Source organism: Ctenocephalides felis, unplaced genomic scaffold, assembly GCF_003426905.1.
Source record: "Ctenocephalides felis isolate EL2017-DRISC unplaced genomic scaffold, ASM342690v1 CF-g0.4_SCAFFOLD_01886, whole genome shotgun sequence".
NCBI lineage: Eukaryota > Metazoa > Arthropoda > Insecta > Siphonaptera > Pulicidae > Ctenocephalides > Ctenocephalides felis.
In genome coordinates, this window is record NW_020538040.1 from 20194158 (window position 1) to 20209650 (window position 15493).

At 26.9% G+C, this 15493-nt stretch overlaps 2 protein-coding genes across 2 annotated transcripts in view; both read left to right on the forward strand.

Annotated features, from left to right (window-relative positions):
• Nucleotides 1–9437: 9437 nt before the first annotated feature.
• On the forward strand, nucleotides 9438–11084 carry LOC113374739 (zinc finger protein Xfin-like). The gene is made up of 4 exons (XM_026614711.1): nucleotides 9438–9969; nucleotides 10040–10186; nucleotides 10255–10572; nucleotides 10999–11084. Exons 1-4 carry the CDS (start codon nucleotides 9498–9500, stop codon nucleotides 11082–11084), a joined length of 1023 nt encoding a protein of 340 aa, XP_026470496.1. The 5' UTR covers nucleotides 9438–9497.
• Nucleotides 11085–11766: 682 nt separating this feature from the next.
• The window catches only part of LOC113374740 (probable 28S rRNA (cytosine-C(5))-methyltransferase), a 35955-nt gene continuing 32228 nt past the window's right edge, over nucleotides 11767–15493 (forward strand). The window contains exons 1-5 of the mRNA XM_026614712.1: nucleotides 11767–11899; nucleotides 12003–12270; nucleotides 13621–13913; nucleotides 14133–14421; nucleotides 14822–15000. Coding sequence (XP_026470497.1) covers nucleotides 11783–11899; nucleotides 12003–12270; nucleotides 13621–13913; nucleotides 14133–14421; nucleotides 14822–15000 — 1146 coding nt within the window. The 5' untranslated portion in view covers nucleotides 11767–11782. The remainder of the gene's footprint in view (nucleotides 11900–12002; nucleotides 12271–13620; nucleotides 13914–14132; nucleotides 14422–14821; nucleotides 15001–15493) is intronic.

Here is a 15493-nt window from a genome sequence, read left to right on the forward strand (position 1 = left end):
CCACTTTGTCACTTTGAGCCGGTCGATTTTTTCAAAACACATAGACTAATGTGCTAGAGCACATCGTGTCATTTCGTAATGTCTTACTCGATGCTCAGAATTTGATGAGCTATGCTCGATTTGATTTTTGATTTCGAAGCTCGATTGCCACATCGGCATTTTGTTGATAAGTGTGTCAAACCAAATTTATAATGGACTTCATGATCGAATATAATAGCAGCAAAAATATCGAACTATTTGGACAATGCTCGCATTATTGAGCACCTTTATTCGGTACGAGCAATGCATTCCAACTTCGCGCCATTGCAAGTGCATAATATTGTGGTACCAATTTCTTATTCATGTTCCCCAAATCCTTTGGAAATATTTTACAGATTACAGATTTTTTCCAAAATTTCGAATATTTTACATATTATTTCCAGAAGGTCAAAAATTTCGAACTTATTCATTTTTGGACTTTGTTCGAACGTATTTTAGTTTTATTACATTGACCATGAAGGTGACAATATTCATGGCATTGATCTTTTACACGGAATAGTTGCTACCCCTGGTAGAGGGGGGTAAGAGAGAATTTAATGAAACTAATTGTCCACTTCTAAAGATAAAGTTAATAATAAATAATCAATAAATAAATCTTCTTTCATTATAACTTAGTGACAAATCAGTGATTGTAATAATAATTGCAACAAATACATACAAATACAAAACAAATCAGTGTTTAATACAGTCCAAAGCTACAAAGATTAAATTATAACGAGTTAAATATAAAGAGTTTTAATAAATTTCATAATTACGTGGCGGTATACAGACTTCAAAAAAAATATCTTCAATGTTTTAAAATCATTTTTAAAAATTTGAAATGTTTTGTTTTTTATTTAATCTCCAATAAATTTAAAATATCAATTTGATGATTAATTTAACATCGCTATTATTTATAAAATTTTGCTATCTATTCTGATTCAAACATTGTAGTCCCCTCAATTTATGTTCATTTTCGACATCGTGTAACAGTCAATTTTTTTATAATATTTTAGATGTAATATATAGAAGTGTAATCTAGTAAATAACATATAGCAATATAATGGTTATAATCTTGAAAATATAAAAATTTCAAATTAAAAAAAAAACTCAATTAATAATTTCTGGTATTTCGGAAATTGAGATTTTTTATAGAAATTTTGTGAATTTTTTAATCTTTGTAGTCAGACTAATTTGTATATAATTTTTGCCATTCAATTATAGACAATTTAATTCAAAGGATAATAATTTCGCACGCTTGGTCCTAAGTTTGGTAAAACATTTGAAATTTCTGCACGAATTACAAAAGTACCGTTACCTTAAGTAAGTAAATAAATATGTACATTAGTTTCAATATTTTTTCTTTTTTTTTAATTTTTGAACAGCAATCAGAATCTTACGTCTTATGAGCTGTTGGGCTAAAACTTCTCCTTACTTCGTATGGTTAATCCATCCATATTTGATGATTTTTTGTTATTAGAATTAATCTAATAAGGCTGACATAGTTTCAATATGATTTAACAAACTCATAATGTTTTTTTTTTTTAAAAAAAAGTCCCATCCAAATGTTTTTGAAAAACAATTTTCAACAATTGGGTTTTATAAATCAGAGTTGAAAAAATATACGAGTGATATATGTTAAAAATATACCAATTATAGTTTTGTAATATTATCTATACTATAAATAATTATCAAAACGTTCTTGCACATTTTTGGTAATGTCATCAACTTGTAATTATACACGTGTTGCAATTAAAAAAAATAGATACAAATCACTATTGTGTATCGTGCATCGAAGACAATATGAAGCATTCAAACTAATTTTAGCAAGTAAATTAGCGTTAAATCTGTACTCATATTAAATTGTCAAATATCTCCCTTCCGCTTTTTTGCTCTTGGTTTATAATACAAAAAGGCGGAAGGGAGATATTTGACAACCTTAGTTTTTTTAATCATAGATTCAAGTTTTACAAGTTCTACGTCCAGGTTTATTTCAGCAGAAAAACCTATTGCGTCTGACTATGTAGACTCTCATATAATGCATATAATCATACAATAGATTCTCGTTTGAAACCTACAAATTTTATAAATCGACTTGAAACTAACAATATTATTAAATCATACATTATTCCAAAATGTCGATTTACATAAATTGTGTAACAAAATATTTATGTGTATAGTAAAACTTGCTATGCAAGCATTATCAGCAATTTTTGCGAAGGAAAACCGTATTTGCATATATGATTATACTATAAATAATTTAAATGTATAAACCAAATATTTTATACACGCAATTATAAACAATATTTGCGTGAAAACAACAAGTGACTTTTGAACTCAATCTTTTAGAATTGGAAAAGAACACCATCTATAAAATTTATTTGTTTTAACATATCATAGGGTATGATAAAAATTGTTGTACGCGACAAAAATTTATGAAAAATATTTTTATATCTCTACTTTCAACACTTTCTGATCGTTTTGGCAAACCTTAGTAAAAAAGAGTTTTTAGTTTTTTTTGCGATTTAGGGAGCGGTTAAACCAATTCAAAAAAATATTAGATTCGTATTAGTGGTTTACAGAATTCATTATCATTCGGTAGGCAAGTCGAGAAATTTCCAATATAGAGATAAATTACTATAACTTGCCCTACGGGAAGTTAAAAAATTGCAAATCCAAAAATTCCCTAAAATTACTTATAAAATTCAACCTAGGTAAACTTTTAAAATTTTATATAAACTAGGTAAAATTTGATTGGAAATTTTAAAAATCTGTTTTTTTTTTATCAAAATCGAAGAAATTCATGAATTTAATCAAATATAAAATTGAAACTAAATAAACGATTTTCAGTAAAAAATCTTTGGTTATTTATGTATTGATTAAATAAATCGATGTTGAATTATTAATTTACCAAATGTTCAGTACCTAGATTTTTTAACACAATAAGCGATTTCAAATATTATTACGCAAAAACTATAGGTTTTAAATAAATTAAAAATTTAAAGTAATTATTTCAAAAACCTAATACTTGAAAATATTAAAATATTTCATTTTTATTCACACTAAAATTTTAGTGATAGATAATAATTTTTACCTTGTTAACTACTATTTATTAAGTTTTTCTGTTCCGTACTATTTTCATAAAAAAGCATTTTATTAATTTAACTATCGCTTATGTTTGTATGAATATGTTACTATTTTTGTATAAATATCTAAATAATTAAAATGAAACTATCGCTTATTTTTGTATGAATATAATCAGGTAATTACAAATAATTATGCTATTTTAAAAAAATTATTTAAGGTGTAAGGCTGAACATTTTGAAATCTATTTTAAAATTTTCAGAAAAAATGGATGCAAAGCAAAAATTAAAAACTGACTGAAAAATATAAGATAGAAAAATAAAAAAAAATAAGAATTGTTATCAATATAATTTCATTAATGGCATCCTATTGCGATTGCGACATATTTACGAGTGAAATACAAATACACCTCATGTCTTTATTTAGTACAATAATAGCAAATTTTGAAATTAATCTGTTTTTATATGTAATTCAACATGCGAGTGATTTAAAATAAAATTATCCACCTTAACCGTAAAAATCTAAGTAATCTCATATGGTCAGTGTATTAAGAATTAACAAAATCTTACCATAAATACTACATTCATAAAGTAGTTAGGACAGTGCTCATAAGACTAATGTAGAAATAATACAGAAATTTCAGTACAAATTTTCATTAATAACAGAACTATCGACGAAGGTTGAAAAAAAAGGAAAACTAGATTTAAGTTATCAATTTTCCTGATAAAGATTGACATAACTTAGTCATTATTTATAAGAAATTATTTATTAGTATATGGTTAAGAATATATTATTATCAAAAAAATATTGCTAATATTATAACGAATCGGAAAACAATTATTGAGTTGTTTTTCTAACATGACCATTTTGTACACAATGTCCCTTTACGACTGACAATTGTAAATTTCCCAAATTTATTGAATGTCCTTAACTGGACAGTTGTAAATAAAATAGAGAATAAAAAATAAATAAATTAATAAAAGTGACAGTCAGACCTATTAGAATATCGTTCAAAACTACAACGGCAAATTTTGTACAAAAACTCAACTTATTCGAAAGTATCGTTTTCTGTATGCTAATATAAAGTCTTCTGATATATAAATATCAACAATCAACCCTAGATTAAAAAACATAAAATATTTTAAGATCCAAGTAATCTAAACAAATCTTGCTTAAATTTTAAACTTCACCAAGCCACAAAAAAAAAAAAACAAAAAAAAAAAAATATATAAATATAAAAAATAAAAAAAAAACAATATAACTTTACAAAATTCAAAAGTCTCGATTATCAAAACCAACATGAATCATTGTGGGCCCCCATGCCCTCGAAAGAACAAGAGAAAAGCGCGACGGCCGCGTTTGGTTTTGGCACCTTGCGGAAAACATTATCATTATGCGTCGAATAACTGCGGGTAAGTCATGAACAATCATATAGTTATTAAAATTTAATATGAGTATAAATATAAATAATAATTATATGCAGTTTATGAAGTTACTATAAATGTGCGGCATTAGACTAATAGACTTTAAAATCAGATAGTTTTCCAGAAATTCAAAAATCATGGATTTTTTGACATTTTATAAATTTTGAAAATGTTCAAAATTCAAAAAATTCTGAAGTTGTAAATGAACCTTAAGTTCGATTTCAATATACTGAAATTCACGACCTTTAGCACTACATGCACTTTGCAAATTTGAAAAAATTAAAACCACGAAAACTTTGTTAAAAATATAATGGATATTAAACTTTGAAATTTGAAAAAATTAAAACGACAAAAACTTTGTTAAAAATATAATGGACATTGAACTTTGAAATTTGAAAAAAAAAACGACGAACACTTTGTTAAAAATATTATGAACATTGAACTTTGAATGTGAATACAAGTGACTTTTGGAATAATTCTTTTACAATTTTCAATAAACAAATTTTCATTAATAACAGAGAACTATCGACAAAGTTTGAAAAGAAAAGCTCCACTGGATTTAAGTCATCAATTTTCTTAGTAAAGATTGAAATAACTTAGTCATTATTTATAAGTGAATAGTTAAGATTATATCATTATCAATAAAATATTGTTAATATTATAACGAATGGGAAAACAACTATTGAGTTGTTTTTCCAATATGCCCATTTAGTATACAATGTTCCTTTACGGCTGACAATGAAACTGAACTGAACTTTGAAATTTGAAAAAATCAAAACGACGAACACTTTGTTAAAAATATTATGAACATTGAACTTTGAAAATTTGAAAAATATTGCGCATATGAACTGTATTGGTGACATATTCACCCATTGGAGTGATTCTCCAACTATGGATATAATATTTATCATAATAATTGTGTGTAAGTGAATGATATAAGCCCAAATAGCTCATAGAATTATACTGTGTTCTGATTGCCATAGAAAAAAAAATTTAGAAAAAAAAAGTTGTATCTTAAAAATATTCGAAATTAACGACATTTCTAAAGTATGGTAATGTATGTATCAACGTTAAAATTAGTGAAATTCTTGGAGATTTTTAAATATTAACAATTTAACTTTATGAAAAAGTTATGAAATATTTCAATATGAGCAAAATTTGTATGGCTAGAATTGTAATATAATAGACTTTGTGAAACTGATTGAGAAATAAGTGATTTTTTCTAGAAACATTAAAATAAAGGACTTAGATATTTTAGATTTTGGAAAAATTCAAAATTCAAAGAAGTTCTGAAATTGTGAATGAGTCCAAGTTCGATTTTAATATTTTGAAATTTTGTATTTAAATATATTAGAAATTATCGAGACGTTTTAATTATTTTAATGTTATTAAAATCTCAAATAAAACATTTAATTTTTAACTTCCCATGTAGTTAATTATAGTACATAATCGCAAAAAAATCGAAAAGAAAACTTTTTGCATATCTTTACGTTTCCAAGGTACCTGAAAATTTTGGCAAACCTTAAAAAAATTGTTGTATATATGTGTGCATGGATGTGTGCGTGCATGATTTTGATGATTCCAAAGACATTCAATTAGTATTGATGGGGAGACGTGGTGATTAGTATCAGCGCAGACAGGTCTAGCCATTTCGGAGATACGGGGCAGAAGTGCATAAAATAGCAATTCAGTTTTTAAGAGTCCAATTTGAATGATTCACAATGTATTTCGTTTGTATTAGCGGAGTAAAGTAATGATTAAATTTTTAGGAAGGCAGGTCCAGCAATTTCAGACATCCGAGAAAAAAACAGTTTTAAACCAGTTTTCAAAAATAATCAAAATTCAGCTCTAGTTCCAGCAATTTGCTTTAAGGCACGATGCTATGCACCACTATTTCAAAATTAAAATTACTAAAAGACTAGAAAATTTTTAAATAATTTATTGATAACTGAAATTTAAGGAGTTTTGAAATATTCCTATATTTGCGAAATTTTTATTTGTACAGCTAGTAGACTTTGAAGTATATAATGACTTTTTTAAAAAAGTTTTGAACAATGGCTCGATGGTAATTTAAATGCCTTTTTAGAAGTTAAGTAAAATATTTTCATTTCCTTCGTAAATATTTAAAAAAAAACAAAATGTGAATTAAATCATTGTTGTACATATATAGATGAAACATTGTATAAATTTTATTTAAACCGAATATTTACGACGCTACTTCAAATTTAATAATTTATTTCAAATATCTATTTTCAGAGAACGCTGTACAGATGTGTACGACCCATCCAAGTTGCCATTAATAACTCACATTCCGGTAGTGGAATACCGACCCACTTCAAGACCCCTAAATGTGGGCATAGAAGATGTCTACAATGCTCATTATTATTTGATAAATGTAGACCCATGCGACCCTCCAACAACGGCTGGAATTGCCTTCAAATTTTTACCATCTTTACCACCTTACCCACCGCCATTTGACAAGAGATAACATGGTCAGGAAACATTGTCATGAAAAGTTTAATTTAAACTTTAAATGTGGGTTTAGTATTATAAAAAATACGAAAATATGAAAGACCAAATAACCTAAAAATACAACATCAAAAGTAATAATGGTTTTATTTAAATTTTATGAATATTCTTCATAACTTGTTCATTTTTTTTTACTTTAACTAACCTAATTCAATAGATTATTGCTTTTTAACAAATTGCAATCAGGTATTAGGAAATTGGAAAATATTTTTTTTATAAATTACTTAACATGTTTAAGTAATTTGGTTTTTACACTATTGAAAAATATTTAGAATATGACTTAAAACCAAGATTAACCTTTGACTAAAACATCTGTATTATCTTCTTCAAACTAAACTCTAAGAAATTATTAAGTAAATAGGTGTTTTTCAAACTGTATGTAATTTAGTATAAAATTATTTAGTATTAATATGTATTGTTAAAAAATTGGTAATATTATTAACAGAAAAGATACCTAATAATACTCATTGCTATTGTATGAATAATTGAATATATTATCCATATTATTACATTTAAATAAAATTAAATTTGGCATAATTATCACATGTAGGGTAGATACATTTTTTATTCAGTTTATTACATTTAAAATTAAAATATGCGAATCTGTTAATATTAATTACTTTTTAAGTAATATACGAATATGAATATGACTCTCATATTCTAAAATATCCTTTGTATTATTTAAGTTTTATTTTAATAAATAATATAATAATATTTAATTTACTTAATAAATATTTATATTTTCCTTGTCATTCACATCACATTTCTTCTGTATTCTTTTAGCAATTAAAAGAATTTTTGGTTATTAATTCAAAGTAGAATTATCACAACATGTATTAAGTAAATTAATATCATTTGTTATCAGTTATCAAATAATTTTAGCATGGACAAAAATAGAATGTATTATATTTTATTATATTATTTTTATAGTAGATTCTTACCATCAAGGTCTAGTATAAATCCTTACAATCCTTTTTACGATCTGAGAAATTATTTTTTCTTATAGTTACTAATTTATTATTTGCTATTGCTGATTAATCTTAACTAAGAACAACTGTAACATATTTATATATTATATAAATATATATTATACTTTATACATTATACATATAAATATATTTATGTATGTATATGAAATTTGAATCGACCGCCAAATCTCTTACATAGAAAACATACTATGTCCTAAATTTATTAAGTAAACTTATATTTATTCGTTAAAAAACAGCTATCAAATCTTTTTAATTTTCAATTGAGCCCTTTATAGTTGCCATCATAATGGAAAATAATAAAATATAATATATTCATATATTATATTATATTATATTATATTATATTATACTATACTATATTATATTGTATTCAAATTATACTCTTCTTTTATCTATGATTATATTTATACTTGATTTTTACTTTTATACTTGTTTATATATATTTGCCAACAAGATCTAGTATAAATCTTTAGTGTATGTTTAGTGTCATATTTATTCACGATCTAAGAAATTATTTTTTAATAGTTACTAATTAATTATTTCTTATCGCTGTTTAATGTCAATAATATACTATTATAATATAATAAATTCATATTTATTTATGTGTATGAAATTTGAATCGCCCGCCAAAGCTAGTGTCAAACAAGTCTAGTTTGACATACAATGTCCTGAAGTTGGCGCTGATTATAATCTATTCATGCACAGGAGCCACTAAATTCTGATACGTGACAGATGGGTTTTGACGTTTAAAAAGCACCTACGCTCTGAAGTTGGCTCCGGGATAGAGCATAACTCTTCTTTTATGTATGGCATAACCTGTCATTTCGTGGAATATTTAGTCCCGCGTTCTTTTCTCATTTTTGTGATGGTATAGCGTCGCGTCGGTTTCGTTTCAAGTAAGCGTTTTATTATATTTTCTGCTTTTTCTTTTCGTGTAATTAGAATTCTTTCGTTCTGTTGCTATTTCTAATTCTGTTTATAACAGTTTTTTTCACATATTTCGGTTCGGTTTTTCGTTTTTTTGCTCTGGATCGCTTTCCTTGCGTTGCTTTTTTGCTCTATTAGTAAGCTTCTTATTATAATTCATGCTTATTTTTCATATTTCATAGTTACAATAAGTGTTTTTTAGGATTTTTTACTTAGATTGCGTAAGTTTCTCTTTAGTTTAGTTACGTGTTTTTTTAGATTTTTACTTAGCTTGCGTAAGTTTATTTTTCGTTTCATATTTTTACTATTTAGATACTTACTTTTATTTCACTTTAGGTCACATTCTATTTTATAAGCTTATTTTTAGATTTTGCTCATTTACATTAGGTTACATTCTATTTTATAAGCTTATTTTTAGATTTTACTCATTATACATTTACTTTTTAGCTTCTAATTTTCTTTACGTTTTATTACCTTCATTACTTTTATTTTATATTTCACTTTATTACTTTACTTATGTAGCAACATGGACAGCGACTTTTTCTGTACCGAGTGTCAGATTCCATTCACAGCTCGTAGCTCCTTGTATCGCCACATAAGACAAAAACATGACAAAGAGCCAAGAGCTGTTTATCCCAATGCGTGTGCTTTCTGCCTTAAAACTTTTAAATTTAAATATTTATTAACTCGTCATGTGAGCCAAGTTCATAATAATATCCCTAACCCTTCACCTGCCCAATCTTCTTCGGTATCTTTTGAAGACATTACACACCTTTCCTCCTCCACTAAAACAAATATAAAGCATCCTTCTTTACCCACCTCATATACTACTACATGCTTGACATCACCTTACAATTTACTATCACCCACATCAGATCCTCTTCACAAACATCCCCACGTAAGTTTATTGCCGCATCCTTGCACTTCCTCTATTAAAGTTCAAATTCACACGCCTCCCATTCCCTGTTCCCCAATCAGTACTAAGGAAAATTTTACAGGTATGTAGTGCTTTTATATATGTACATTCATTTTATTTATTATTGTGTTACATATAAATCATTTTTGTAGGTACACCATCAAGGAAATCCAGAATAAGATGTCCACTCCCTCCCTGCTCCTCTGTTTTTTCTAGGTACACAGGTTTATACGATCATATTGAGTTTTATCACAAAACTACAATTGATTATGAACAGTTTGTGTTTCAAAACATTAAAGGTTTGAAGTCTTCTCTCTCATAATTTATAACCCCAATTACACAATTACCTACATTTTTGACTTTGTAGATTTTGAATTGTGGAAAACGGACATAGAGCGGAAAGAGTTTTCGCATTATGTAAAATGCAATTCAGGATATAAATCAAAAACTGATGACAAGACAATTTATTTCGATTGCCACAGGTCATATACAAATGACCAAAAACCCACTGTACGCTTGTTTACTAAAACGAGCAACAAAACCGGATATGCTTGCCCATCAAGGATTGGTTGTACTATTAATCACAATGGAACAGTTCATGTTGAATTTTGGAAGACACATGTGGGACACAGTCAAGATATAAAATTTATTTCGTTAGATAAGAACCTGAAAGAACATATCAAGGGTAAATTTTTAATTGACTTGTATGATTATAAAACTAAATACATTTTTGTTTTATTAATAACTTCTACAAAAAATACGGTTTTTCGGTTGGTGGAAGTTATATAACAAGGTTTCTGTCCATACTTCCATTTAAATTTTAAAATTCAGTTTTCATTTATTGTTCGGTTTAACTTTGGTTTGGCTAATCATTTCTTCAAAATGCAATTTTTTTCTCTTTTTTATGTTTAATTTCAATGTTTATATTTATTCTATATTTTTTATATTTATTCTATATTATTTATATTTATTCTATATTATTTATTACATGTTTCCTGTGACATGCTTTATATTGTAAATAGTATGTGTATATATTTTGAATAAAAATATTTGATGAAATAAATAGATGGTTTTAATTGTGTTCCTTATTACCTATGTTAATCATTGTTAGAAAAAGTAATCAGATCACTTAAAGATAAAAATAGGCAAAAATATCGGACTGAACTTAAGTTTATTACATTACTATACATATGCTAGCATTTAATATATATATATATATATATATATATATATATATATATATATATACATGCATACATATGAGTTAAGTTCTAATAATCAGATGTTACATGCTACAAGACTCTTGTAGCTATTTTGATGTTCAGGCTGAAGTCCTAATCTTAATTCAGTGAACCCTACAATAGAATTAAAACACACTAAGCAAACAAAAACAACCTGAATAACATTTACCTGGGTAAATAAAATAACTACACTAAAACACTCTGCGAAGCCCTAATTAAAAATTTCCTAATAATTTCTAACAAAACTGTACTAGGTTTTGAATAACTATATGTTTGGTTCCCTGAAATAATATTGGTTGTGAAGAGACAATGTATGACCATGTAAATGTAAAAGAACCGCTTTCGTAAATAATTATATACTTACATTTGGGATTTCTATTTAACTGTCTAAAAGGTGTCTAAATGTGAGAGGTGAGAGACAATATAACAATGGGTGTACTATTTTGACGTTTGACAGTTTTGTTTTTTTGTTTGACAGTTTTGTTTGACGCACATAGGTTTTTTGTCTTTCAATGTTGTTACACTTTTTTTATTCTCGGTTGAGCGTCGTATGTTGGTATGACAAAGAAATGTGATATTATCATAAATTAGCTTCGTGTATTCATGCACGTTTTTTGAATAGTTTTAAGTTAGTGATAAATAAATAATAACAAAATGTTTATACATTCTGTGAAAGTTCATCGTGTTTACAAAACTGCTGCCAAAATTATAAAGCAGGTCTTAGAAGATGGCAAAGGTGTCAAACAATTATTATTCGAGCAAACCCACGTCGTAAGTAGTAAACATTCGAACCTAACTTTTTGTCAGAGCATGTGACTCTGTTTGTATATAAATTAGAAAACGCAGGTATGTATATATTTTTTATTTATTTCAGAATATCAAAACTTTGAATGCTTTAGTTTTTGAGACGTTGAAACATGCTAGAGTTTTGGATATATTGATACAAAGAACGAGTATTTTGTTCAATGAACCTAGGTTAGATCCTTGGTTAGCTAGAGTGCTTATGACAGAATTATTATGGGGCAAAAAAGACAAATTAGTCTCGGACGCTAAGCCCGTTAAAACAATATTAACCTACAGCAAAAAATTTCAAGCAGTCTTAAGAGATCTTTCAACTGGAATGCCCGAGCAACTTAAAGAAGGTAATTTATATATTTTTGTTTGTTGCAGATCGTTACAATATGGAAACTAGCACTACTGAGAATGAGACCACGCAATTGCCTAGATTTAGGACCCCTGCACATTCCAAACAAGCTACTTGGGCTATGTTCTATTTATTCATATACAGTGTTCTGATGTTTACATTCCCATTTGCTGCATTTTTTGGCACGAGACATTATTTAGCAGAGCATTTGCATATTGTAGGATTTACTAATACGGCTTGTTCTGTATTAACAGCCGTTATAGCAGCAAATGCAGTTATTATAGCCTATGCGTATAGAGCATATCATGAAAAAGAGTATGATGAAGAAGGAAAAGAAATCGACCAAAGTGTTATTCCTGAACCCCCTAAACCCAAAGACGAATAATTAATTTATAGTTTTGATTAAATTTAGTATTCTGTTTGTGTGAAAGTTTTCTGTATACATGTGAAATATATTTCTTTTTCTCAATAATTTGGTTTCTCATATGTAAAGATACTACTGGAAAATTTAATTTAATTACATTTTATTTTATATAATTATTTTTGTAATAAAACGTGAAACGATTAGGTTGGCAACTAAGTAATTGCGGTGTTAACACTCAGATGGTTTCAATTGAATTTTTAGATTTGCTGACGTAGTTCAAATGTAAAATACCTTTCGTTGATGGATAGTAAGCAATTAGATATCATAGATGATTGTGTTTTTGTTTGGCATTGGAAAATGAATTATATTTTGCTCTTTCATTTCTGCAAAGGTCCAAAAAAAGGCATCTTAAACTCACAAAAAGTTATTAGCTGCTTATGGTGATGAAGTCATAAAAATGTTGTTGTGTCAAATTTCTTTCTGATAATTTTGTATTTACTTTTGAGTGGTGAACAATTTTATGGTGTTATATTGTACCCGATTCAGTTTTTGGCTAATGAAAATCTGATAGTGTAAGATAATGATACTGCTTGAAAGATGACAAAAAGTTATTGATCAAAATGGGCAATTCGTTACAAAATAAAGTTATTTAGTTCCATGAAAATTCTAACAAAAATCCAAAGTTACTTGGTTGCCAATCTAATACAAAAGTAGTTGTATATTTGTTTTTTTTAAAACATATTTTGAATTAATGTAAAATCCATACTATAGAAAATTGATGAACCAGTCTAAATTGTTAGAAGTTTAAGTTTTTGAGTTTACTTGAATTTTATTTGAATTGAAATGCAAATGTATTGAATTAACTACTTTTACATATATCAATTATTTTCTTATAACAAAACATGTAATGATTTCAAAATATAAAAATGAAAAATATTTTGTTTTGAACATTTAACATCTATTTCCATTGTCATTTATTAACAGCATTATCGACTGATAAAAAACTGCCAGAACTCTATCATCCAAGATATGTAAGGGTCAATACTCTGACTCTGACGATGCAAGAAGCAATAGATGGCTTTAGGGACGAAGGATGGACTTTGATTCGGCATAACATCGATTGGACTTACAGAGATTTTTTAAAAGTGGTTTTAGAACTACCAGCTGAACATTTCATACCGGACTTTCATATACCCGAACTGCTTGTGTTTCCGCCTGATACACAATTTCATGATTATCAATGCTATTTACAAGGACACATTGTTTTACAAGACAAGGTGATTTAAAAATATTCCTTATCATAATAATATAATATATTCTATAATTATATAAATATATAATTATTATTTCTATATTTATATAATGAATATGTAATATTATAAAATAACCATGAATTATCTAATTTGTGCATTAATTTAATTATAGATCATATCATCATTAGATGATTTTATTATATTGTAATTATTACTGATTATTAATGCATATTATTTTCTTAGGCCTCATGCATGGCTGCACATATGTTAGCACCTGAACCTGGTTCAAATGTCTTAGATATGTGTGCTGCTCCAGGAATGAAAACTACCCATTTAGCAGCGATAGTTGGAAATAAGGGAACAATTTATGCAATTGAAAAAGATACACGAAGGCATGGTGTTCTGTCTGATATTGTTCAAGCAACCAATTCAACTTGTGTGAAAACTATAAATGAAGACGCTCTTAAAATTACTGATGAGCAATGTCCAGACATTGAATACATTTTAGTTGACCCTAGTTGTTCAGGCACAGGTAATTATGGTTATATATATATATACAAATTTGACTTCCTCAGTGGATAAAAAAAAGCTAATTTGACAAAAAACAAACATTTTCAGTGAAAATAATACTTCAACAACAATCATGTTAGTGAAAAGAATTAAGAATATTTGATTTGAAAGATGAAGTCATTATTTTTTTGTAAAATGAAATCATTATGTTTTCGTTCCTAATTAAATTTATTCTGCAATCTATTAGATAAAACAATGAGCACAGTTTGTTAATAATATAAAAATGGAATAACATTGGGTTATTATAGATATCATTTGATATATGTTTTGAGGATTTTATTATAGATATTCCCAGCAGTGAATCTATTAGTAGTATAATCAAAATAATAATGTTGTTTTTCATAATATAATGTTTGTTTTAGGTATGTTAGGTCGCATAGAAACCGCCGCTCCAACCATTCAAGATAAGAGATTAGAAAGATTAGCTGGTTTTCAAATTCTAATATTAAGGAGAGCTTTGACTGCTTTTCCCAAAGCTAAAAGAGTTTTATATTCAACATGTTCAACACATACTCAAGAAAATGAACAAGTTGTGAAAGAAGTAAGAATCATATAGTTTTTACATTCTTGCTATAATACATACATAGGTTTTTTAAAGTATATTGGTGCTCTTGAAACAAAACATCAATTAAAATCCATCTATATTTGATGATAAGTAGCATGAAGCACTTTTCATAGTTAAATTGTATCAAATCAATGGGGTATTCTGGTCTGGAACATGAATTTAATGCAATTTTTGAAAGACCATAAAAAACGCAAACTATATTTTTGCTATACATATATTTTTTGCAAATTATTAATTCATGTTTTGATAATATAAGAAAAAGAAAATTCAAAATAGTCATAAAGGTGATGAAGTAGGGGATCTCAAAAAATTGGCTTCTCCTGATTTCAGTCTTTCATTTGTTGAAGAAAAAATAATTATATATTATCAATCTAGAATAATGTCGCAATGGTAACAAATTAAAAAAATGTTTTTTTTTTTGACAATATAACGACTGTCTGAAAACTTTTATTCTTGAATTTTTTAAAAA